This window comes from Emydura macquarii, unplaced genomic scaffold (genome assembly GCF_026122565.2).
Source record: "Emydura macquarii macquarii isolate MOO-44397 ecotype Brisbane River unplaced genomic scaffold, CSIRO-AGI_Emac_v2 contig_2975, whole genome shotgun sequence".
NCBI classification, from domain to species: Eukaryota; Metazoa; Chordata; order Testudines; family Chelidae; genus Emydura; species Emydura macquarii.
In genome coordinates this window covers 1,341,978-1,368,372 of record NW_027133112.1, presented here as the reverse complement: position 1 = coordinate 1,368,372, position 26,395 = coordinate 1,341,978, and the positions used below count along the sequence as shown (strand labels likewise).

Genomic DNA, 26,395 nt, shown 5'->3' with positions numbered 1-26,395 from the left:
ACTTTACTTTTTCATTCTATATATCCCAAGTTTCTTAGCTCCAGAGCTTCTTTAGTATGTTATTCAGCTCCTGAATTTGTAATACGATACAATTTTCTTAATAAAGAAAACTGTCAAATGTTATATACGAGAAATAGTCCCAACCCACCAAATGAAATCTAAAAGTGAGAGATTTTTTTGTAGTCATTTAAGCTGAAGGGAGATTTGTGGCAAATGCAAATTGAATCAAGCTTTCCTGGGATTGTGGGAAGCTACCCACGGTTGTTTCCCAATTACATTTTATTGAGGCTCTTCCCTCCTAGAAAATGGTGTTTTCTTAAAATATCTGCAAATTTTAAGAACTTTGTCCATCATAGTGTTTGAAAGTTTTTAAATGGAAAAATATGTTTGACATCTGAAATCTATTGAGAAGAAACCAAAGCTTTTATTAAAGCTTGTCAGTCTGTTTCTGTGTTTGAAAGTTTAATAATTTTTAAAAGAACAAAGTAAATTCAAGGTTTTTTTTTTCTTTTTTCCTTTTTTTTTTTTTTTTTTTTTTTTTTAAAAGTAAGCTGTACCAGTGAAAAGGGATTTCTTGTCTCATGAAATTACTGGCTCTTTTTCCTCTAGGTTTTGAGAGACTGAGGACTAGAAATGTAATTAAAATCTTATCCTCTATTTGACTGCTTTTTAATTTTAAATTCAAACCCTCATGCAGTGTAATAGAGCTTTGCTTTAGGGTATTCTAAACCTCCATCTAAGTGACTAAAGTAATTAGTATTTTGTACATTTTGGTAAGGTATTTTGTCACTGAAAGCACCAGTGTAGGTGAATGATAGTGATTTGAAGCTCAGACAGTGACAGGACACTAAATGAGTATGTCACCCTTTAATCAAGAGCACTTGAAGTCTATGATATTGAAATGCTCTACAGAGAATATAGAAAAGCTATCCATCACTTTGTGACAGTTCAATCTTTTAGTGGATGAGTAAAATTTTAGTCAGCCTTTCTCAGGCAGATGGAATATGAGATGTTTCAAGACATCTCAAAACAGTAGTATAAAAGTTTGAAGGAATACGGTACAGATCATTTTCTCTAAAGTGTGCAAACCTTTTTTCATTTTATTTATTTAGATTTCAATTTAACTATTTTTTTCATGCCATAGTCCAAACAAGAAAATACTTTTTACAGCAAACTAAATTACTTCTAAGCTCCAGTCACCTGTTTTGAGTTAATTTGCATAGCAGTAACACTTCATATTCAGCTGAACCATTCAGCTGTTAGGCGGTAGGGGTAGGACAGATTTTTTTTCCCCATTCTTTTTCAAGGCTTTTATAAATATATTCAGGCATCAGCAATGAAAAATGTGTTAAGCTTTTTTCCTCCATAATTGAAGCATCCACTTCAATAGACTCTTATTGGAATACTAAAATTAAAGGGAAGAGTGGGAGGGACAGTTACCTCTCCACAGCCAAGGCAGCAGTCAGCTTCCAGTATAAAGCCTATTTTAGCCTCCTGGTAACTTTGGCTTGGAAAAATGGTTTGGCTTGAATATTGCCGTATTTTCTCTGAAAGCAAAGGGGATTGTTTATAGAAAGTCTGGAGGAAATTGGTCATACTGCTTTTCAGTTACAGGTCACTTTAAAAAACAAAACAAAACTAGTCTGATTTGTCATCTTGTTAATACCCCTTCACCTTTCCTTGCTAACTAGTACACCAGCTGTATTTGAAGAAAATAGGTTGTACTTAAGCAGGAGTATTATTTTTTGTTGTGGGTTTTTTGGGCACAGTTCTACTCCCAAGGGAATTTTTGCCTTTGATGTCAATGGGAGCAGGAGCTGGCAATATGAGCCCTGATTCTCCTCTTATTTACGCTGAGGTGCCAACAATGACACTCCATTGACTTAAATGGATTTACTGCTAATTTATACTGTTTGCATAAGCATACTACCTATACTACTAGCTGGTTGTGGCTTAGAAGATTATTGTTCTGTGTTGTACTTAGGACCCATTGCCAGTCTCGTTACTGCCTCCCACTTCAGAGGTGGCTACATTTCTGAGGTTCTTTATGTATTTAGTATACGATGTTCTTCGGTATTCTTCGGAACAAAACTTGCTGTATAAATGCAGTATTTTCTCCTGGTATGTGAACAGTCTCAAGCTGAGCTCTCTAGTTCTCAGTTCTTTCCCTCACTCAAAATAAGCACATGAAATCCTTTGATCCTCTTGAAAGAAGAGTGTTCTTAAAAAGCCAATATATGCCAGAAGTCTGAAAAAGAAAAGGCAGGGGAATCACATCAGATTTCCTTTTCCAATAGGGAAGAAGAAGAAACATTTTCCCCTGAACCCAAGAACCAGTACAGTTCAACCAGATGGAGAAGACTTGTTCTGTCTGTGCATTATTATTTATTTGTTGTATTACTGTAGTGCCTAAGAGCCCTAGTCATGGACCTGGACCCCATACTACTGAATACATCTTTAGAGTTATCCCCTTTTCTGTCACAGAAATGGATAGTTGGTGTTAATTTTGACCCTCAGGATGGAGTGCTACTATTCCATCCTGATGCTTCTACTGAGACTTTAGTGCATTTCCTTTGGGGAATCCAATATTCTAAATTTTCCCACCACCAACATTGCAAAGCTATCATTTTATCTAAGAATAAAGCTCATCTAATTGTGACAGACTCCCCCACACATCGTCTCCAATGATATATAGTGATAATTTTCCTCTTCTGGAGTATTGGTCCTCAACTTTTCAGTCACTGAAGTCACTTCATCACTCAGAGTTAAAGGAATTAAATATTCAGAATGCAAGAAAGTCTGTAGCAAGCTTGTTATAAAGTGAGAGCTAATATATTAAAACAGCTTAATAAATGTTACAGTATGATTAGTATTAGTTGGGACTTAGTGAAATATCTGGCATTCAAAGTCTATTCCCTGTTTTGAGAAGTCTGCTCCTATCATTGTTGCTATCAGCCAGTGACACTTTGGTGTGTTTTAATATGCATTTTTCAGTTACAGTAGAACCTCAAAGATACGAACACCTTGGGAATGAAGGTTGTTCATAACTCTGAAATGTTCGTAACTCTAAACAAAACGTTATGGTACAGTACCCTGCAGTCCCTGTCTTCCAACTGAGGCTGAGAGAGATCTCTGCAAAGATGGCAGCTGGCAGCACTGCCTGGTTTGCAAGCAGCTCCCTGCCCTATTTCTGTTTCTTGCTTTTGGGTTGAACTAGGGGAGGCCTGCCCTGCACCCTTGGCATTACAAGCCCTATCCCTCAGCTGCCTCTCCCCAGGGCTCACCTGCTTGGTGCGCTGCTCGCCGCGCTCCAGAGGCAGCACGTGAGAGGGGGTTGGTGCCAGCCAGATGCCAGCACCCCTCCCTCCCCTGCCCTTTGCACATGTAGAGGTGCTGGCAGGATCCAGGAATGCAGCCTGGATGCAAAGCTTGGGCCGCATCAGTGCACAGGCTGTGACCCTTTAAAACTCCAAAGCACAGCTGACTCCCACTCTAGCCCCAGGCCAGGCTTAGGATGCAACTTTCAGTTCCTTGCAGCATGAGCTGCACTGCTCAGCTGCTGCAGCTTTCTTTCCCAGGCTCGGAGTGGGGACGCGGGAAGGGGCGGTGAAACAGCGCCCCTGGCTTACAGCAGTGTTTCTCAGTTAAATTTGGCCACGGAACCCTTTTGAACTCGATAAATAATTGCGGAACCCCCCAAACTCTTAACAGTATTTTTACATATGGGGCCAAAAAAAATGTCGAAATAAGCAAATTATATACAAAAAACTAGGTCAGCGTTTCTCAATTAAATTTCCCCGCGGAACCTAAATTACACTCATACTCGATACCCTCCACCGAAAAATCTGGGACATCTTCCCTTTTTCGGTGGCACGGAGAACAGCTGCTCTTTGTGGCGCGATGTCACTTTCTCGCGGAACCCTAACAGTGTTCCCGCGGAACCCCAGGGTTACACGGAACACCAATTGAGAAACACTGGCTTATAGAACAGCGCAGACCCCGGACTGTTTCTGCTCTGCACAGTATTTGCTTTCTTTTTTTTCTCCCCCTCCCCTCCTCTGCTGCCTGATTGCTTACAGTACTTTTGGTTTCACAGGGTGTTCCATTGACCGGTCAGTTTGTAACTCTGGTGTTCGGATCTTTGAGGTTCTACTTTACCTTAATTGGCTACCAGTGAAAATACAGATTTAACCCATCCCTCAGTTTTTAATTACCAAGTTGTTCCCTGACCAGTTGCTACATCAATATTATCAGGGTCTTCACAGGATACTATGGAGTCCTGGAGAGAATGCGACAAGTTGAGTATCACAGCTCTGAAGTGTATCCTATACCCCAAAGACGCAATAGATAATCAAATGGCTCGCAGGAAATGGACAATATCAGTCAAGAATTGTTGAAAACAGGGAAGTCTATGAACTTCAGAATTCCAATGCAAAATTTCCTGATTGAAAGAGAAGTATTGGGAGTCAGCTATCTAAAAACTAATGTAATAACCAAAGAGACAATGGACCAACTTCTGTTGGTGAGAGAGACCAGCTTTTTGAACTACACAGTAGCTTGTCTCTCGCACCAACAGAAGTTGGTCCAATAAAAGATTTTATCTCACCCACCTTGTGTCTCTAATATCCTGGGACCAACATGACTATAGCGATACAGTAAGAACTTCATTATACAAAGGTCAGTGACAAATTTGCCCTCTACAGGCCAAATCATGTGCTTACTGGAGTCAATGGCAATTTTGCCATTGACTTCCAGGGCCTGATCCAGCATCAAAGCTTCTTTACTGTTCAGCATAGCCCTACAGCCACTGGCTGTTTACATGAAGCAAAACCATAATACTAAAAGAATTACTCAATAAGAATTATTATGAAAACAAAAATACTACATGGAAGATTATCTTTATTTATTGCTGAACTACTCAACATAACTATGGTAAAAAGTAATGTTTTATAATATTGTTTCTCCTTCATAAACAGTTCCCATCTTTCTATTTCTTAGAGTTTAATATTAGGTCAAAGTTTTACAACCAAAACTTTGATCTGATTTGGAATTTTTTTCCTGAAGTACTCCCATTTGGAATTACAATTATTGAGGTACTGTTTATAACATCCAACAAAAGGGGGCATAAGATCAAATAAATTACCTACAATAGGGTATACATTCAGTTTCTTTCCAAGCCATATCACCAGTTTCCCTGTGTTCAGCAACAGGACATTGTGTGTGCATGTATAGTTGTTTCTGTTAAAAAAATTATTTTAAATATTTTTTTCCACAAAATGCTACAATAATGTTGAAACCAAATTATAAAATACAAAACAAAAATGAAATGTGTCCAAATGAATTGAGAAATGAATTGTCACCATAAATCAGTTATTCCAATATGGAATTTTCATCCCTTTTTTAAAGTTAAAGAATTACGTAGCTTTGCTGAAGAAATACTTAAAATGCAGACAAGCAATTTCACAAAAAACTAATTAGACTTGGAACACAGTCCTCCCCAAAAACTCACATTGCTGATTCCACTTCAAAACAGCCAAAACAAAGAGTTCTGCTTCCATGTTCTAAAAGTTTCTGCTGTCCTATCCCAAAATTAAACCAGATGGATGAAGAAATCTTTGGGGATGAGATGTGACATATAATACATCAGAGGCAGGGAATCTGGAACAAAATATGTAGAAAAATGAATAAATCTATCAAAACCTATGACTGAAACTAATGTGCGAGTAGGCAGCTTTCCCAACCTGCTCTTCCAGTACAGTCCAGATGTTATCTAGAGTCCAAACTAGACTCATTCCTGGGGTTTGGCTTTATTAACAAAGAAACCAACATTAAGGTAACAAAGCTCAGCTCAGATCTGCTCCTCAAACTCGGCTGCTCCTGCGGCCATTTTTGTTAGGAGTGCTCTGCCTATGCCAGAGGCCCTCTTCCTCCAGCCTCTTACCTTTCTTTTATTCAAGAGGGACAGTAAGTCATCTCCTTCACTGGACAGCAGTCCATCCCTATTCATCAAAGCACTCAAACCATAATTAAGTCTCATAGAATAGGGATGGATTTAAGCATGTGCTTAAATCTCTGCTGAACTGGGGCCCAAGTCAGAAAAACCTATCTAATCCTTTCCCAGCAGAATCAACATCTGCTAATGTTAGGCTGTTTCCGGCAAACACTGTCAGCCAGTTACAATATATGACAAAGTACTTGGTATTTATTAGGTTATTATGGTCTAAATGCTGGGTGTATATTGAGGTAAACTGGGGAGGAGATGTGAATTTAGCTGGAAAGGGAAGTTAGCCACTGGGTGATACAGGGTTAGCAGCACACATTGAGCAGGATGTATCTCTTTGAGATACACACTTCCTCATTGTGCTGTTGAAAACCTGACTGCCTAATAAAATCGAGACAAAGGAGCTTTTTGAGAACAAAGCCCACTCTAAATTCTGGTTTTACTAAGGTAAGAAAGTGAGCAATTCTTTATTGCCCTAAACTCTAAATCCAAAGCAGAGCTACACCATTTGACTGAGAGACTTGTTCCACTAATGTTAGAATAGGAGAGGATACCTTTTTTTAGCACTAATTATCTTTAGAGGTCTTTCAGGTTCTAAGCAGTGGTTTGTACTTGTTTATCATTATATTATTCAATTTCAAGTAGCATAGAAAACAGGATCATATTAGTCAAACTTAATTTGAATGTTTATTTCACCTCTTGAAACCTAAAATAATAGTCTGAAACAAGTGCTGTTTGTGATTTTGATTATAGTTTTTGTGTTTTAAATCGCTGACATTTTTAAGCATGTTTTGGAACAATTTTTAGAATTGTTGAAAATATTTGACTGGTAGTTAAAATGTGAGGATGTTAATTCAGAATTTTGTATGATGTACTGGTATCTGAAAGGCTTTCCAGTTAGAGGAACTCAAGCGATAGTAGCATAGACAATCTTTCTAAGAATATAACCTATGTTGGAAACTGTGTTTCAGAGAAACTCCTTTACATCCTTCCAGAAAGACAGGAACATTACGTTAAATAGTCCTCTTTCATCCCAGTACTGCTGTAGGTTAAAGCTTTAATAGAATCAGTGATGATTGTTCATTGTATGAGATTGTCATGTCTTGTAATTATGTTTTTATCTCACAGTTACCAGGACTTTAGATTTTGATCATCATTTTCAGTTTGATCCTGAGAAGTATTGAGAACCTGTAATTCCTTAAGGGTTTGATCCTGCACCCCTGCTGGGAGTAGTATTTCCAACTGTGAGTGAAAATCCCGTTCAGGTCAAACACTAGACCCAATAGTGTTTATAAGATTGGGCCCAAATTCCCTGATTCTGCAGTTGAATTTAGACAGGTCCTGTGTCCATGCAGAGAACCGCTACTGAATCAAATGGGTATCTATCTGCACAGACCTGGTTGCAGATCAGGGCTTATATTTGTAATAATACCCTCTTTCCTCCATCTCATGTCCTCTGAATATTTTGAATTGCTTTGCCTTTAAATATTGGACCAGTGCTTAAGGCATTATTTGAAATGCCTACTCAAAAGTTAAGTTTTGTAGAAAATAGTTTGCAGGAGACCACTTAACAGTTATGTTGATTAACTGATTTATTAAAAACAGTTGGTGACTGAATTATAATTAGAGCTGAATGAAATTTTTCAGATATGCCAGCAAACCAAAAAATCAATTATTCATGCAGCTCTATAATCTAACAACAAATACATACAAAACTAAAAGAAAACAATTTTTTGTTTAAAAAAGGAAATCTGCAAGTACTGACTTTCAGATAAAGACTTTACAGTGACACAAAAAGGCAGAAAAGAGATGTTGCAGCAGGATAGAAGATTTTTTTAATCAAGAATCATTTTATATCTTCAACCCTAACTTTCTCAAGAATAACTTGAGAGTAATGATTGCTCCTGAAACCTGAAATACTAGCTTCTAAAATTATGTGCTGCAAGTATGAATATTTGTAAGAATATGGCATTGTTTTTGGTCAAGGTAAGAAAGAGAGGTTGAGACATAGCAACTCAGTATCATTAGCCATATAGGAGTGAGAGGAGTGGGACTCTCTCTTTGCTGCTCCATAAATACACACAAATGGTTATTCTTTTTTTTTCCCCTTTCTGTTTTTCTTTTTCTGTTTCTGGATTAATTCCTCTCCTATGAGTGGGTCTACTTGCCCTGTCCGTAATGGGAGCAGAATTGGGTTTAAGCCATGGACTTTAATGGAAGTAGGATTGACATCGTAATGATAGTATTCCCAGTTGTACAGGTTCATCAGCTGAGACCTCATGTAATTTTGAAAAACAAAATGTTCTTATAATTGTTGAATTTTTAATTTCATTAAAATATTTCACAGAATATTTAATTTCAGTGTTACTTATTGACTGCATCATTACTCAACATGCTCAAATTTTTCTTTCATGAATCTGTTTGATTAGTTAAAAAAAGACTAAAGATTTAAATTCCTAACTCTTAAAAACTTACGTTTGATCTGTGTCAAATTACCGCTGTGAAAATATAGACATTCAAACAATAATAAAGAAATTACAATCCTTTGATTTATGTTGTTATAGAAGAATTCTGAAAATATCCTGGATAGACCGAATAACCAACAAAAAAGTCCAGGACATGATTGAAACTCGGCAAACAATAGTCAGAAATTTTATGAACAGAATTATTTGAATTTCAGGGCACATTTTAATAGGTTCAATAGGCAATGCATATTTACAGGCAGTGGAAGGGCACGTTGATGGCAGAAAAAGATCTTGGACGAATTATGTGGTATACTGGGTGGATCTAAGGGATTATTTATCCACAAAGAGATTAGCAGATCATTGTACAAAATAGGCCACCATGGTTGCAAACCTCCAGTAATGGAAATGCCATATAAAAAGGAGGGGGAAGAAAACAAATCTGTCACTGAAACTGAGTGATATATTTCCCCAAATGAGTGTTTAACTTACTCAGCTAGGTCCTAAGCTTGTAACTGCTTATGCATGTGGTTATCTAAGCATGCAAATAAGCCCTTTATAATCACATGCATAAGGGTTTGCCAGATCACAGCCTTAGATATATATTCTCATCTTCTAGGTGCATTTGTGTAATTCACTATCATCAGTGAACCTTGCATACCATCTAAAAGAGCATGTATCAGCATGGAATGTCTTGCAATGCATGTCTTCTATGGAAAAAGAGTTTTTATAGTTTGAGCACAATCAGTGTATGGGCAGGATATAGAAATACTCATCAGCCTGTTCTATAAGTGCTCTTAGCTTTTTACCTAGTCCTTTTGGTCTTCAAGAAAATAGAGTCAGGGAGTGAAATCCTGGGACCATTAAAGCCAGTAGCAAAATTTCCATTGACTTCAATACAGCCAGGATTTCACCTGCAAATTTTTGTGTATTTAGTATTTGCTATATTTCTATCACTTGTGATACAGACTGAATGGAAACTTAACAGGCACTGTCGAGATTTAAAAAACAATGCATCAGCCTTGTAAAATTATCACAAAAATTGACTAGCCTAGACCCACATTTCCTTGTTCTTCCTTACAATCATGACTTTAAAAAAAACAAAGAACATACCCATTCCCCCCAAAAATCTAACCCAGAGCCAATGGGCATGTGGAATTTTGCAAGACTCATATTTTGGAACTAATACAAAGGTCTTTAATCAGTTTTTCCTCAGCCCTTGCTTAGACATTATTCTCACTGAAGTCAAGGATAGAGGGAAGATTGATTAAGAACTTCTAGAAAAAGCCCACTGTAAATTTTGAAGTTGTGTTCATATGGACACTTTATTAATACCACACATTTTTAAACAAATGTTACATACTTTTGTCCATTCATGTGCTCATGTGCTCTCTTTGAGTTTATTCAGGTTGGTTTTCAGTGGCATTAAAAGAAAACCTATGGCATTTCTATTCAATAGGCTTCGGTAACCCTCTCCCCTCTGCCTTTCTCCCAATTTTAATTTTTTTTTAGCTACCAGATTTTAAGTATTGGTCCTTAATTGCCTGACAGTGTCCCCTTTAATGCAACACCTACTAATGGCAGGTAACACTTTCAAAGTTTCAAAAAGGCTTACTCCACAACAAATGGATTGAAAAGTTAATATTTGCAAAGAATCTGTTCACTTTCTTTTAAATATCTTCAGATTAACAAATAAACAATGACGGTGTGTTTGTTCTGCAGAGTGTAGGAGCAGAGGCCATGAACGAGAATAAATTTATGACCGCAGATCCCAGTACTGGGCCAATGGAAGCCACCATCAAACCATTGCCATTTAAGGATCCAAACTTCATTGTAAGTATTTTAACAACTAGGAATTCTCAAACTTTATGAAATAGTAACCAAGATACTATATTACTGCATTGTTAATATTACTATTAAGAAAGTAAGATTAGGAGCCAAGTCAAGGGACCATATCATACCATAAATTTTAAAGAACTTCAGCTTCAAAATCCATGCCAGGATATGGCCAAAGAGTGCATAAAATTACAGAAGATGAAAATGACACTGGTCCAAAGGCAAGACTTATATTCAGTCCTGGACCTCTGCCAAAAAAGCACTGATGCTAGATCAAGGTATGTGTAATGGTTTTATGGCCTGGTATCTCACAAGCCACCAAGGCTAAAAATGAACAGTTTATACCATTGTAAATCTGGGAATCAAGTGCATGAGGCTTTTGTTCACCAGGTTGCAAAATAATGGAACTAAAAATCAATCATGTCATTAGTGATTGCATTTTGCTTCCCCTCAGTAATTTCATTTCCAAAATAATGTTAGTGGGCATTCTCTCAATCACTAGAACTCGAAACAAATACTCAATACTCTCTAAAATCTTGACATTCCAGCTTTCTAGCAATTTGTGAAGTACAGGCTGCTAAAATAATGTCAGAATTAAATTGCGGGTAGAGGTATGGCAAGATGAAAACAACTGCTAATGTGATTGTGCTGGGGTTTTTGTTTTTGTTTAATATGTGCTGTCTTGCTTTCTGACGGGGCTAGGACATCTTTGACAGACTGTACAAAAGTTCTTTGGACCAGTAACCTTCTCAGAGTGCTGGTCCTAAACCATTGCTCAGAAAGGAAGATTTGATCCCTGTAATTTAATTATGTATGAATAAAACACAACCATCCCTCAGAATAAAGCCTAAGTAATCAGGCTTTGTGTCGTTTACCAAGAAGGGTTGGGCAGGAGGTATGAAATTTGCCCCCCTGAGTCCACTACATCCTTTCCTCCTCTGACCTCTCCCCTAGGCACCAGCTCTTTGGGGTGCATGGTTTATGCAGAGGCCCCTTACATACCTAGAGCCTCTCTATATAGCCTGAGTTCAGGATTTGGGTAGTGGAGATGCATTGTGTTAGCCCTCCATGTCTCAGGTGAACTTCACCATATCTGAACTGAAAATGTGATGTTCACAGACAGGAAATAGAAGTATGTACAGAATCTATCACTACAGTTGCAGAATTACTGTAAAATTGTACTGAAAACTTCACAGAATTGTCTTACCATGGCACAAAAATTAATCAGAGGGAAACTCTAGGGGCTTATTCTGAACCCACATCTTCACAAGCTGTGAATAACAATTTTTCTGACTTTTAAAATAATTTTATCTTAATTTAATCTCATTGCAAATAAAAAAGTCAAATAATGCTTACCTTTTAAAAGTATGCCAAAAAAAGAGAAACTGTTAGTTCACTGCACAAGAGATTTTTTGGTTGCTAATTAAAAAATAAAAAAGCAGGAAGGAGGAAGTTGGCCTTTACCTGTGGATACCAAAATATCTGAATTTAAGTCCTGATGCTGCAAGGTGCTGTGCATCTTCTGGTAACTGAATGGATCAAGGGATTGATAATGGGATCTACAGCCTCTCTCCTATAAGTCACCAGTTCACATGCAGTTTAGTTCATTTGCACTTGACAATTGTTGCTGTTTGATTGCTATCGTGTAAGATGACACTCACTCCAGGTTCTAGCAGACATAAGTTCATATCAGTTTAGTTGTTGTCAGTCTCAGCAGGGAGGTCCAGGATAGAAAGTATTTTTCTGTATCACTCATTCAAACCCTTAGGGGTGATCCCCTCCAGAACGAATTTGAGGCATGTTCAGAAAACAGTATAGCGAACCTTGTACTATCTCTGCCTCTACTGTCCCGTTCCTGCCAATAAAGCTATCACAAATACGCAAGTGTTTTAGGCCCAGATCCTGCGGTTGTATCTCTGTTGGTAGGCCTAGGAAGAGAACCCGTTGACTTCTAAGGCACCCATGCACATGTAGGAATCCATCTGCATAGCCTAAATGCAGAATCTGGGCCTTTTCAAGTACTGAAATTGTGCTGATCTTGCTTATGTAAATCCAGTTTATAGCAATTTCCAACTATTTAAGTAAAATATAATCAACAAGAATCATTGTCACACCACCCACCCATAGGTGTTTTTAAATATTTGGAAAGGCTCTCAATCCCATTCTCAATTCCTTGATCCATTCAGTAGCCAGAAGGCGCAGAGCACCTTGCAGCATTGGGCCTTAAATCCAGATATTTAAATCTTGCTTTAATGGATTTAAAAGCAAAATATAGTATGAAAAAACGGTAGCTTCTTATTTTGCTTCCTTTTATTAAAACAAAAACAAATTCTTCATCATATAATAATTAGTACACTATTTCCAGTTTGTCTATGAATCTTCCCATTTGCTTTAGATCACACCATAAGTGCCAGCAATAGGGCAAATAGATAACTTTAAATGTGATGAGGTAGTGGGACAATCCCTGTAATGAATTTGAGTTAAAAATGGGTTTGGATGGAAATGGATGTGGTATCTGTCAATCATCTCTCTCTTTTAGTGTTATCTAGGTTACCAGGGGTGTTATTCATAGCTTAATGTTCCATCTACTTTCCATTTTGAATATTCACTGCCAAAAAGAAAAAAATGGATGTATCACTAGCTCATGAGCATCCTCCCTGAATACAGCATCTTACAGTCACCTCTATAGAAAATCTTTTCACAGTGAATCCCATTCATTTACTTTATCATTTCCACTTCCACCCATTCTCAAACACTTTACACACCAATTTTGCAGAACTTTGTGAGAGTTTTGATAAACGTGGTAGGTAGTAATTATTAACAGAGATAACACCTCTAGCTGTAAGAACGTGTTCTTTTTTTCAAGTAAAACTGAGAAGCTGAATCCTTTCATCATTTAGAAGTAGTACAGTATGTTGCATATCTTCTTTCTCTTGAGCCATAAATAAATTACGCCATAGCAATCACATTTGATATCTTAAATTACTATTATAATAACTATAGCAAAGCTTCCTTTAGTATAACTTTCAAAATGCAAAATTGTCTTTCCAGCACAACATTCTATTACTCCTTTTCTATTCTTCGGTCTTCTTGCATTTGAAAGAAAAATAAGATTTCCACAAGGCTTCTCATAGCATTGATTACATTTTACAGGATAAATTGTATTTTCCACAGTTACTGTTCACTTACCCAGAGATAGAGCTGCACCTGTAATTTTGTATATGCCATGCAAAGGAGAGATAATTTAGATATGTAATCATAAATTTAGATACCATAGTAAACAGTTTTAATGTGATGGGAAGCGCATACAAGTGCTGAATCCTGTAATCTCAGACTAACCCTAACCAGACTGATTTTCTTTTTCCATGTAAAAAAACAGATTTTAATTTCCTTCAGTTAATCCCAAACGTAGTAGTTTTGACAAAGTCCAAAAAAGCTTTGTTTTTCTTGCAACTGAAAATTGAAGTATACAGTGTGTTAGGATATTGATTAAATAAATGAGAGAGATATATGGTTCATGACGATGAGGCATATCACAAAGGCTGTGAAATAAAAATGTTGTGTTTTGAAATAGTCATCTTTATTAATTTTTTCTTTAAATACCGTGTTTTAATTCTAGCACTCTGGCATTGGTGGAGCAGCAGCTGGCAAGAAGAACAGAACTTGGAAGAACCTAAAACAAATTCTTGCTTCTGAAAGGGCATTGCCATGGCAACTAAATGATCCTAGTTGTAAGCTGCTTAGATGCTTTGCATGTGTTTATAAATAATAAAATCCACACAAATTACTTTCTTTAAAATGAACTTACATTTTATCTGTGCATGCAGTATCCTGGTTGAACAAATTCCAGTGATACATTTAAGAACAGCCTGACCCACAACCACATGGAGAGGAACATGAAGCGTGTAATTGAGAGTGGTGTTAGAAAGTTTGTGCGTGTTTCAGAGAGAGAAGTTCGTGAGTAAAATAAATCTATTAGAACCAAGTCCTGAGTTGCTTACTCAGGTCAAAATTCTGTCACCTTTATTCATGTTGAGTGGTACTCCACAAGTAGCCCCATGTCTGCCGTAGTCTGCTCATGGAGTAAAGAATTACACCACATGCATAAGATATGCAGAATCTAGCCCTCAGTTTTTACCTGGGCAATCTATAAGAAATAAAAAAGCACCTCAGGAATTCAGTGTGTTTGCAACTTTTTTTTTTTATTTGTCAGACTGTCAGAGTATATCAACACTGCAAAGAAACCCCTGTGGCAACAAGTCAGAGCCTGGACCAACTGACCCAGGCTCATGCCATGGGGCTAAAAAGAGTGTATATGTTTCCGCTCGGATTGGAGCCTGGACTCTGACACCCGATGAGAGGGGTGCGTCTCACAGCCTGGGCTTCATCCTGAAAAGGAATGTCTGCACTGCTATTTTTAGCTGGGTAGTGCAAGCTCAAGTTAGTTGACCCAGCCTCTGAGACTCACTACTGCAGGGTTTTTTAGTTTTTGTTTTGTAGTGTAAGCATACCCTCAAGTGTTTTATCCAAAAATAACTTGCCATTTTTAAAAGTGTTTTAGACACTACTATTATAGAAAAATGCAGACTACTGTGTGTTGCTGACTATAATAACTGACAACCTGCTTATGGTACTATTTCCACTACATTCTATTTGTAAAAAATTGACACCTTTTAAAAAAATGATAGAAAAACAAATATAATTGCATATTTTAAAACAGCTGCCTATGGCATTAATATCTTTTAAATTATTGCCTTATAGTGCACATGACGATTAAAGGATCTGATCTGCTAAATTGGAATCCTTCATCCATAAAATCTGAATCAGAAGCATGTGGGGGAAAAGAAGCTAGCCATGTACAAGATATTTTTATGCAGCTTAGTACTTTGTAGAGATAGGGATTTTTTTTTTAAACTATTGAAACATACCAAATTGTATCTGAATAAACATTTGCATATAAGAGCAATGCTATTACTGTCTAAAGGACAGCAAAAATAGAAATTTCCACATTTCATTTAAGTATTCAGACAATTTTCTAGGTCATTGGCCAGGCTTAAAGTGGCACATGCTTAAAGATTTATTTGATTTAAAAGATTACTTTGATTTTCTGGATTACAGTATTTCAGAGCTTCAGTCTTGAGCAATGTTTGGTGGTCTTAATGTGTAGCAGGCATAGTGGCTATTGTTGCAGATATAATATAATATCTCTGGCGGTAGAGGAAATACTGTCATTAAGACATACGTGAAACCAGTGTGTATGTAATGCAATACAAATAGCTCTCTTGCATTTTTCTGCATTTGGGTCCAATCCTGCTCATCTTACTCCTTTCAGTAAGGCAAGTAGGATGAGGGCCTTAGTGTACAAAGACAGCAAACTAAATACTTTCAATTAATTCTGCTTCATGTCTCTTTGCCTTACTGTTGCTAGTCAATAAAGATTTAATTTAGTAAAATTAGTGTTTTTAAAAAAATGTTTACCTTTTTAGTGTTTTTTTAAAAATAAATATAACACACGAGTGACACTGAAAAGATAGACTGCAGAAGTTAATGCTTTCCTTTCTCTCTTTAACATATTTTTAGACTTTAATATCGATGCTCCTCCTTCCTTTAGACCAGCCAAGAAATACTCTGATATTTCAGGACTTCCTGTAAGTATTTTTTTTTTTTAAACTTGTCTAAATTGGCATCTCATTTCTCACAACACAAAGTAAAAACTTATTCAAGTAGGTCCCACTTCAGTAATGTACTTAAATATGTCCCATTGATTTAGGGCCCAATCCTGATCTAAACTGCCTCTGTATCACATAGCTCCCAAGACCTACGTGGACTTCATGCAGATCCAGTGCAGATTAAGGAGCTTATCCCTTGACGTAGCTACACAAGTCTCCGTACCCTGGTCTCTGCCCCTTCACAGGGGTGGAGTCTGGTTTCCCTCATCCACTCACGTTAATGGAGCTGGTAGCCCACACATCCAATTACAAGAAAGACCCTGTTTTCAGTTGCTTATAATTTTTCCAGGCTTTAACTGTATAAGTTAAAACTTTCTGTACTGAATGTCTGCCTCTGGCTGCCTTTGTCTTATTTGGAAAAATGATTCAACAGTTGCAGAGAATAAAAATAGGGAAAAATATGTTGCCTGGCTCATTTTTTTAAAAAAAATTCTTACAATGGTTTCATTGAGAAGCTCTAGTGCCCCTGTGATTTGTAGTAGGAACTTGAAATTTGGCAGTGGGGTAGTCTTTGTGTCAGGGATGGACCTTTTGCTGCTGTTGTGAAAAAAACACCCAAATTGGCCAAATTACAAGCCTTTGAAAAATGTCAGTTCACACATGTTCAGTAGAAATTTGTTAAAATTTGGCTGCTAAATTATCCAAAGAGTCCATCTGCACTGAGCATACTTAATGCAGTTGAATGCTGCCCTGGAGAACTGGATTTTACTCTTGTCTCTGCTACAGCGTTCTTATGCGATAGTAGTCAGGTCACTTAAACTATACTTTTCATAGGTGCCCACTGACTGTGATATTCCTCAATTTCTGGGTGCCAACTTTAAACATCTATGGTCTGATTTGCAGAAATGCTGAACTAAATGCAGAAAAACGGCTACTCAAGTCAACAGAAGCTTTGCTTTGAACATGGAAAGTGCCATATAATGCTAAATACTCTGAAAAATCAGGCCCTAGGCATCTCAAACTGGGCACTCAAAATTGATGGACACTTTTGACCTTAATCTCTCTGTGCCTTAGTTCCCCATCCCTAAAGCTAGGATAATAATACTTCCCTTTCTCACAAGGCTGTTGTGAACGTAAGTTCATTGTTTGTGCATCACTCACATACCATAGTGATGAACATCACAGAAGACTGTATGGGGAAATTAATAATTCTGTCTTCAGAACAGAGTTAGAACAGTGTGCAGTAAATAAAGTGTAGGGCCACACACTGAACAATGAGGAGAAAACAAAGCATTGAATAGTTGCTCATTAAGTGAGCACCTGCAGGAGTTGTATGGAAAAACTAGAATGTGATCATGTAATTAAAGATTGTATCATAATACACACACACAGGGGGGCTGGAGTTAAGCTTGTATGAGCAACATTAATTCAGGCATTTCCTAACTTTTGAGAACTTTACTTTGCAACCTTAATTTTCTTTTAATATAGCTTTTTGATGTAATAAGTTATATAAAGGTAAGTGGTGAATGGCATCAGAGGAGACAGTATTTCTCCCATAGGATCCTTCATCTGTGAGTGGGAAATTGAATGGGCCACTTGGATCCCAGCTGGCAACTCCTAAATCTAGAGGGTCGATTAGACCACTGATTCAAACACATGCCTCACTTCCATGTCATTTGGGGGACAGCTCGCCACCCAATGAAATTACTCCCCTCCAGCCAAATAGACTTGCTTGTTTGTTTTTTTTAACTAGAGCATTATCTATATTATGGCAGCACCCAGGATCCCCAAAGAAGGATTAGGGTTCAGTTGTACAGGGTGCCATATAAACAAGTCATTCTATATGAAAGACAGGATGCAACAGGTGGAAGAAACAGACAAATGGGGTGAATTGGGAGGGTGAGGCAACAAAAAACATTTTAGCAAAAAAACAGAGGATGCAACTAGTGTCTTCATCCCTCTCTATATGCTTCCCATCCTCTCTCTTTACAGTTGCTTTGCAGGTGTTAAAAGCAGCCCTAATTGGGGTTACTTGGGTTGCAGTATCATCTCTGGCCTAGCACAGGGGAGGGCTTCTGACGGAGGTTAATCACCTTTTTGACTTCCACCTCCTAAAGCAATTCTATAATTCCCTTCCACACTGGCCTTGACCCTCTTCAGAATTGGTCAGATAGTGTGCACATGGATTAGAGAGGCTACTACTTCCCCCTCCTATATAAAGATGTGTCCAAGTTTGGCTCTTAATTAGCCAGAGGAGACCAAATTTAGCCTTAGGAAGCCTGTAGGTTTCCTACTGACTTCAGCAGGCTCTTCCCCTCTTTTTTGCCCACCCCTCACTGTCAATGAATTATGTAAATTTAACTACTCAAGCATGATCAAGATAATCTTTCTCTGATGATTGCATTCTGCACTGCTCCCACTCCCCCCCCCCCCCTTTTGGCTCCTTCAGTTTTTCTAATTTTCCATCTTCTGAATCCACCTTGAGACAAATTTCCTATTTTGCTTATGGCTGGAAGGTTTTTCCTGACTGTGATAAAAATATCTTGTTTAACAACCTTTCTTATTAAGATCGGAGATGATGTGTCTCTTAAATTGCTGAGCTGGAATTGGCTCATAAGCAGCACTACACTTATTCTTAAAATCACTTCCTAATGAGAAGATGCAGGGGGAATAGAAATATCTTAGAAGTCTAGGCCAAAAAATGTCCCCCTGTTCTGTGTGAGAAATCTGATAGCATTTGCGTGAGAACATTTCCTGAGTGAGGAGTGCAGGATTCCCCAAGAAATATTATGTACAATAAATTCTTTAGCATTACTCATGCAAGGAAGTATGAAATGGTCTGGCTTTTATAAAATGAGGAGTGCATTAAAACACTGTCATCAGTACATCAACAGTTATGTTAAATACCACAACTGAAATCTGTTGATTCTTGTCTCTTTCTGTGTGGTAACACAGATGAAACTATATATCACTTAATGGTCTAACATGGCAGCCAATTTATAGTTTTAATGTGGCATGCTCTAAAAGTTCAAAAAGAATTGTATTTATGGATTGTATTTGCATTTTTAGACAATTAAACTCTTCTGATGAAACTTAGATTAAATTACTTAGGTCTTCGGTCATATTAACATATAAACCAATCTTCTAACAGAAAAAATTACTCAAATGTTTGAACTTCTCTGCCTTTTTTGAAAATGTATCATCTTTGTTGCTGTAGGAACAGACCAAGATAATTACATACTTCAAATATGATAAAGTATCTGTGGCCTTTGACTTAGTTTACAAAATGTGGAGGACTTTTTCCTTGCAAAATTGCATTGCTTTGCTTTTTATCTTTAGAAATATTTAAAATAAATATATAAATATTTGGGAAAGTTTAATCTTCAGATTGCTTCTAGTATAATTCATCTGAAAATCACTAGAGGGTAATTACATCTAGTATATAGTAATGTCTTCACCTCCAGTGTTAAGTGTAAGACTGGTAGAGGATCCTCTAAGGTCATAATTTTTTAACAAAGGTTTTAGATGAAATACAATAAATAAGCAGATATGATTTAGCTAAAAAACTTACTGTTAATGTCCCTTAAGAATCAACCTGTTTGTTTAGACTTTTCTTACAGACCTTGGGCCAAACTCATAAAACTCCAGTGTAACTACAAATACATACCCAGTGTAACTCTGACTACACCAGGGAGGATATTGGCCTTTCATTAAGATCTACATTTGCCATTTTCTGAAAACTAAATGTAAAGGTTTATTTCTTTGACTCTTTTCCATGTTAAGTTAATGTTTTGTGGTGGTGTAAAATGGTATGCTCTAAAATATATGGTAATAAACTTTATGATAATAGTCCTCAATATATTCTGCTACATAACTCTCATCTGCCCTGGCAATTGACTAGATTGTCCCCGATAGTCATGTAGGATGCCTCAATCCAAATGTAACAGAAGTGGAGGATAAAACTAGACCAATGTTAGTTGTGTCACTCAGCTACATTATGATGCTGAAAGCAGAAATCTGGAGTAATGCAAAACACTGAGATCAAGTTTCTTATCAGTTCAGTGTCAGAGCCATAAGCTTTTTCTTTAATTGCCATTTTAAAGAAAACTAAAGCTACGAACAATCCAACATAAGCAGGGAAACCAAGCCAAAGCTATTGGACCACCCATAATTCAGCCTCTTGGTTGGTAAGTTATTGGCAACAACCCCATTCTTTGGAGAACTACCTTGTAAAGGACGGTATCAGACACATAGTTACTAGGGTGAAATTAAAGAGCTGTGGGAGGTTTTTTTCTGCTGGGTAGATTTGTATCTGAAGCTATTTTAGCCCTCTTATGTTTAATGAATTTTTGATGTAAAAGCTTTTTTAGGGAACTGTTCTCATAAAAGTTTTGACATGTGAGAGAAGAAAGATGAAATGACTTTTTGTCACATGCTAACACATTGTAAATTTCTCAGTTGTTACACACATTATTATGGACTCAGGAAATGTTCTGTTTTGACATTTTTACTGATATTTTTCTCTGAATTGTATCTCTGCCATTGTTTCTTTTCCAGGCAAATTATACAGATCCACAGAGCAAGATGAGATTCAGTACCATTGAAGAATTTGCCTATATTCGGATGCTTCCTTCAGACGTTGTAACAGGTTACCTGACATTAAGAAAAGCAACGAGTATAGTTTCCTAATACTTGAAAAATACCTTTGAATGACCAGCCATGATTTGGGATAACGTTCAGTGTTTTGAATAAAACTCTGACTGTGGGATTGAGGTTATGGAGGGTTTTTCACAAATGTATACTTGTATTTATGTTTGAAAGTGGCTAGTATTGAAATATGCATTTGAAAGAATATTTAGTTTTAATTTTGATAGCTCTGTATATTTGTTAGCTTGCTGACTCTTAAGAAGCCTGTTGTAATCAACAAAATAGCCTGACTGTTTAGGCTGTAATCCTGACCCTACTGAAAGCAATGTGACTTTTGCCATTGACTTCAGTGGGGCCAGGATGTCATCCTTGCTGTTATGTGTAGTAATATTTGGTTCAGAAAAGAAATGAGTGATCTGAGCATAGGAGTAAGGGACCAAGAACTGAGTTCTAAACCTGCCTTGCATATGGATTTCCACCTGTGACTATGGAGAAGTCACAGCCTTTTTGCTTCAGTTCGCCCCACCCCCACCCCTTTCCCCTGTAAAATACTTCTCTGAGTGCTGTTGTGTGGATTAGTTGGTTAAAGTCCATTAAGCATATTGAAAATGAAGAGGTCTATACAAGTGCTAATATTTATATTACAAACTTAATTATCCTAATACAGAGGCAGGGCACTGGGTGGGGAAAAAGATATAGAACAACTTGGGATATTTTAGCTTTTAGGTAAGCAAGACAACTGTCATAGTAATTAAATGTATATGCACAAACCATGATATAAGACTCAATCATAATGAATAAGGAAAAGATGGGTGAATTAAGGTTGCACAGGCAACCTAAGTTCTGGCATTTTCCTAACTTTTGAGTGCTTGACTTTGCAACGCTAATAATGTTCTTTTTAATGTAGCTTTTCTTATGAAATTTCCTAGGTTTTTGGAAAAGCAAACTGAAAGAACAGAATCATTAGCATCATAGAAACATCCACATGGTTCATCAGCAGGGTTGGAATCTTCAGATTCACTAACTACACCAACCTCTGTTGTGTCAGCTAGTGGAGGAGTAACTGTAGGTTGGCATCCACTCTCTGGAGCAGTCCTAGGGGGTATTAGGTGCTTTGCCAACAGGTTTTACAGATATTTGTTGACAGTAGAGGAATGATGAGACTTGCGAACCTTGGGTTCCAGTCTGGGTGCTGGAAGGAAGTGTGACGTAGGGGACAGAGTCTGTTTTGCCCAGTCCCTCCAACCTCTCTCCATTCCATCTCTTCCCCATGCCTGGCTCCCTGTTTGTCTCCTTGCCCCACAAGTCCTCCTCTCACCCTTACAGACACCCAGTGCCTGTCTCTCCCCGTACCCCAAGTCCCTTTGCTCAACTATTCCCAGTCCCCCACCTGACTCTCTCAGCTCCTTGTCCCCTGTCTGTGTGTCCCAGTTGCCTCCCTCCTGGCTCCTCCTCCGGTTATTCTCTCCCTAGCCATGGCTTCCAGTCCCCTTCTCCCTCCCCAGGCTACTCGGCCAGTCTGCATCTCCCCTGCCTCCAGCTCCTTGTCCCAGTCTCTTTGCCCAGCTAGTCTCAGTTTTCCCTCTGCGTCGAAGCTTCTGGTCAGATCTGTCTCCTCCCCTTCCCACCACACCACTGATTCTTAGTTCCATAGTTTTTTATTGAATTCTAATGGCCAGATTAAAGAGGAATGGACTCATTGTGGTCTTGTGGAATGAACCTGGGCTCGTAGCAGCAGGTCTGTTCTAATCACAGCTTTATGTTACCTTGAGCAAATCACTTCATTTCTGTCTGTTTCCCCATTTGTGTGGGGATAATGATACTAAGGAGTCTTACCTCACAGGAGCACTGTGTAGATTAGTGAATGTCTTTACTGTGTTTTGCACACATAGCCCTAAGAAGTGCTAATTATTATCATCAATTTTTCTCTATTGCAAGGATGAATACACAAAGTACTGTTAACACTGGTTTTCTTCCAACTCCTTAACAGGAAGGTCAGTTAATGGAAAATTTCAAATTTACTGGATGTATCTGAGATTTAAATGCCTATTTTTTAATGATCCAATACTTGCAAAACAAAGTCAGTTACAAAATCTTTTTGATATGCTTACGATAGGTTCCTCAAATCCCTGGATATTGGATAATGTTATAACTATATCCCAGAACAGAAAATAATAAGACAGTATATCTCGGTTGATGCCAGTAAAAGTGCAGGCCGCATTCCCTTTGTATATGTGTTTACAAAGGGATGTTTTCTCCTTACTTTATGTATTGAAGCTGTGTTTAAGGTAAGCTTAACTTTGATATGAAAATAAATCTTGAAGTACTACTGTAAGATCAGTATTGCCTTGAATACGCAGATAGCAGCTCAGAAAATTGGGTATCAGCACAGTTTATTGGCTCTCACACATCTACGTAATAGTGCTTTTAGAGTCCACTTTTTTCCCCCAATTTTGTTGTAGCTATGTTGGTCCGAGGAGATGAAAGACACAAGCTGGGTGAGGCAATATATTTTATTGGACCAACATCTGTTCAGGGAAGGGACACGCTTTTGAACTTCACAGTCCCTAGCAGGAATGCTGTTTGTGCATAACTGTATGGAATCATACAATATCAACATGAAACCAGATTTGTTTAAAAGTTTCTACTGTACAGCATATGTATTTATATATATTAAATATTTTGGAAAACCTGAGTCAGTGTCATATTGAATGTGTTCATAATTACTCGAGACATAAGGTTCAGAGGTCTGCAATTTTTAAAAACAATGTTTGGTGGCCCATCTTTTGGTGACTGTTAGGGTCCCTTTTTCTTCTCCCCTCTTTCTTGTTAGCTACTGCTTCCTTTGTTCTCATCCCAAGTGGCTCACTTATACTCATTAATCTGTAGAGTAGTCATGATAGGAAGTGATGGAAGCAACTTACGTGGGACATTGAACGAAGCTGAACAAAGTCAGTTTATTATATGGAATAATCAAAATATACTTGAATTGGCAGAAAGTTGAGCTATAGATCTTTTCTCTTTCAACATCTGATTGTCATTCACTCAATCTTTTTTTGTGTGTGTAGCATATGGACCTGCTACTTTTGTCATTCGCTCCTGTGAGAGCAGGATTATCTTTGTAATTACATACCAAGAGCTGATACATGCTGTTGAGAAGTAGTTTTTAAAATATATATTTTGGGGCAGCTTAAGACTGAAAAGAACGTATAACCTTATAAATAAAAAGTTGCATTTAAATGGTAATGAGAACATAGACAGGAAGAGGTTTTAAAATGGGAGCAATGGCAAACTTTTTTGGGCGGGTGGGGGGGAGGACACCTTATTCAGAGAATGGATTTTGACTGTTAATGCATCCCCATGTGCAGTACTGTCTGACCATGATCCTGAAATTGGTTAACTGTTTAATGTAAAGATATCACTGTCTGTAAGTTGTCACCCATGTATATTATTGACACAAAACAATTTATTTTAGTCTCAAATATGTTTGTATTAATGAGCTTTATTATAGTCATGAACAATTCATCAGCCAATTGTAGCATCCCATTTTCCCCTACATAGTTATTCCTCCATAAGGGGCTGATCCTGCCAACTGCTAACCACCTCAACTCCCATTGAATTTAGGGTGTCCAGCAGCTTGCAGGACTGGGCCCTGTGAGTGGGAATTTTGTTTCAACTTTCTAAGCTTCCTTCTTATTCTTTGAGGAGGGAGGATGTTTCCCGTAATTCAACACCTCAAAAAGAACTAGGATCTCTGCACCCTAAACTCAAAGATCTCAGATAATCCACTAGCAGCCTTGTCCCCATGCCACAATGCTGCTAAGTGTCCCACTGGCTGTTGTCCTGGAAACACCTTTTGGAGCGTGGTTCCACCCGCACAGTTTATTGTAATCTTTATAGTAACTTGAGCCATTTTACACCTTAAGACCATGTTGAAGTGTACCATGGAAAGCAGTCACCCTCACAGTCCAACAGTTTCATCCATCCCAGAAATCTGGACCCTCATGAAGCTCCCCCATAAGGGAATTCACAGAATCTAGAAGCAGCAGGGGAACATGCTGTGAAGCTGCCTTTTTCTCCAGGTCTACAAAGGGGAACATTGGGCCTTTTACAGTGAGGAAAAGCAAAGGAAAAGAAACAGTGGGCTTCAACTTTAAAACAGGTTTCCATAAATTATTTTGTTAAGATAAACGCTCAAAACCCATATGAAATCCCTTTCCTGAAAGAGCAATGAATTATTATTATTAATAAATTAAAGTGAAGACAGTTTATCACTTGAGAATTTATGAACTGGTTTCAAGGCTTCTTAGAATCTGTAACTCATTTTTTTTGTGGCTTACATATGCACAGACTAGCATTTAATTTTCCTTTCTGAGATATGGTGGGAAGGAGAAAAGTTCAGAGATTTGATCATCAGATTCTGAAAAGATCAGATGTACAGTTCTTTTTAAAGAGAACCAGCCAAGCATTATCTGTTCTACTGCAGAACTTCAAATCACACTGAGAAGATGATGATCCCATAAATACTAGAAGAATTCATAAAAATGCCTGCTTATTTTTCTCATTTTAGCCTGTGTGTTCTGATTACAAACCACTTTTCTTTGCCTGCTGAAAGGTGGGTGGAATGTAATACCGTAATATATTTTCATGTAAGAAAAAGCATTTTGTTTAAGTCCACTTGGCATCTCTATGTATTGCTTGACTTGGTTTTCTATTATCTGAGGAGCTTAACAAATCCAGTAGTTTCAGACGACGACACTATTGTAAATCACAGTCTACAGGATGCAATAGCAGTAATCTCTTGAGAGACCTAATAATAACAACTAATAAACTGTGTTTAAAGTACTGTACGGTAAGTATTGCTTGTGTAATTGAATAAGGTTTATGACCTATGAGATCACAGGTTTTAAGTATAGAACATCAGTTTCCCTGCTGCTGTAGTCTAAAAACAATAAGATCTACATATAAATTGTAATACTAGTGGACTAGATAATAAGATTTTTGTATTAGAATAAGCTTACTGGTCCAGCATCCTCTCCTCTGAGGTCGATTCTTCTCTCAGTTACTTGAATGCAGAGACTCAGTTATTTGACTCTGTTAAACTTGACATTAGTTTAACAGAGTAGGATCTGGCCCCTAGAATTTCAAGTCTTCCTCAGCATACTATACCTAAGACTCACTGGTAAACTTCACTTTGCACAACATTCCACCAAGTAAAAGGAATGAAAAAATTCTCACCGATGTAGGTGATGAACGTAGGCTATGAATATGAAACTTTTTATTAAACAACGGGGAACAATCGTCTAGTGCACATATTTGCGACCACGAATAAAGTATTACCAGATTACAGTGAAGAATGTTGTTTCATAGTAGAAATGTTGGGCCAAATTAGTCTGGCATACATGTGTCCAAAATCCCTGATTTCAGTGAAATCACAAACGCTTATGCAAGCAGTGGATTTGGTCATCTTTCTCCTCTAAATTCTCACGGTAACTGGGTAAGGTACATTGGAAGCCATATTCTCTGTAATCCCTGACAATTACTCCAAGAGATTAAATTCCTTTGGTAGTGCCGTTACTTTTGGTAGCATGCTAGTATTTTTTCCCTAATATTTCTTATTGTTGCAGCTCCATCAGAATAGCAATGACTAGCATAGAAAAGACTTCAGGTGTCACCTGCCATTTAAATGCCATTCACCTTATCTAAAGTCCATGGAAGAGTATGGAAAATCTTTCATTATCTACTGGGTTTTGGATCAGTACTCATGTCATCCAACCCTA

The 26,395-nt window shown here is 37.6% G+C and overlaps 1 protein-coding gene and 1 long non-coding RNA gene across 3 annotated transcripts in view; one reads left to right on the top strand and one right to left on the bottom strand.

Annotated features, from left to right (window-relative positions):
• INO80C (INO80 complex subunit C) overlaps positions 1-23,428 on the top strand; it is a 35,860-nt gene extending 12,432 nt beyond the window's left edge. Inside the window, exons 2-5 of one of the 2 annotated variants that reach the window (XM_067569950.1) lie at positions 10,186-10,296; positions 13,919-14,030; positions 15,880-15,947; positions 20,526-23,428. In XM_067569950.1, the coding sequence (XP_067426051.1) occupies positions 10,186-10,296; positions 13,919-14,030; positions 15,880-15,947; positions 20,526-20,657 (423 nt within the window). In that variant the 3' untranslated portion in view covers positions 20,658-23,428. Of the gene's footprint in view, positions 1-10,185; positions 10,297-13,918; positions 14,031-15,879; positions 15,948-16,107; positions 16,241-20,525 lie in introns of those variants that run through there. The other variant, XM_067569951.1, reaches the window with a different exon arrangement.
• LOC137167700 (uncharacterized) lies at positions 1,069-5,653 on the bottom strand. The gene is made up of 2 exons (XR_010924170.1): positions 5,510-5,653; positions 1,069-2,248 (listed from the first exon to the last, which is right to left on the bottom strand). It is a non-coding gene; the product is annotated as an uncharacterized lncRNA (long non-coding RNA).
• Positions 23,429-26,395: the final 2,967 nt, after the last annotated feature.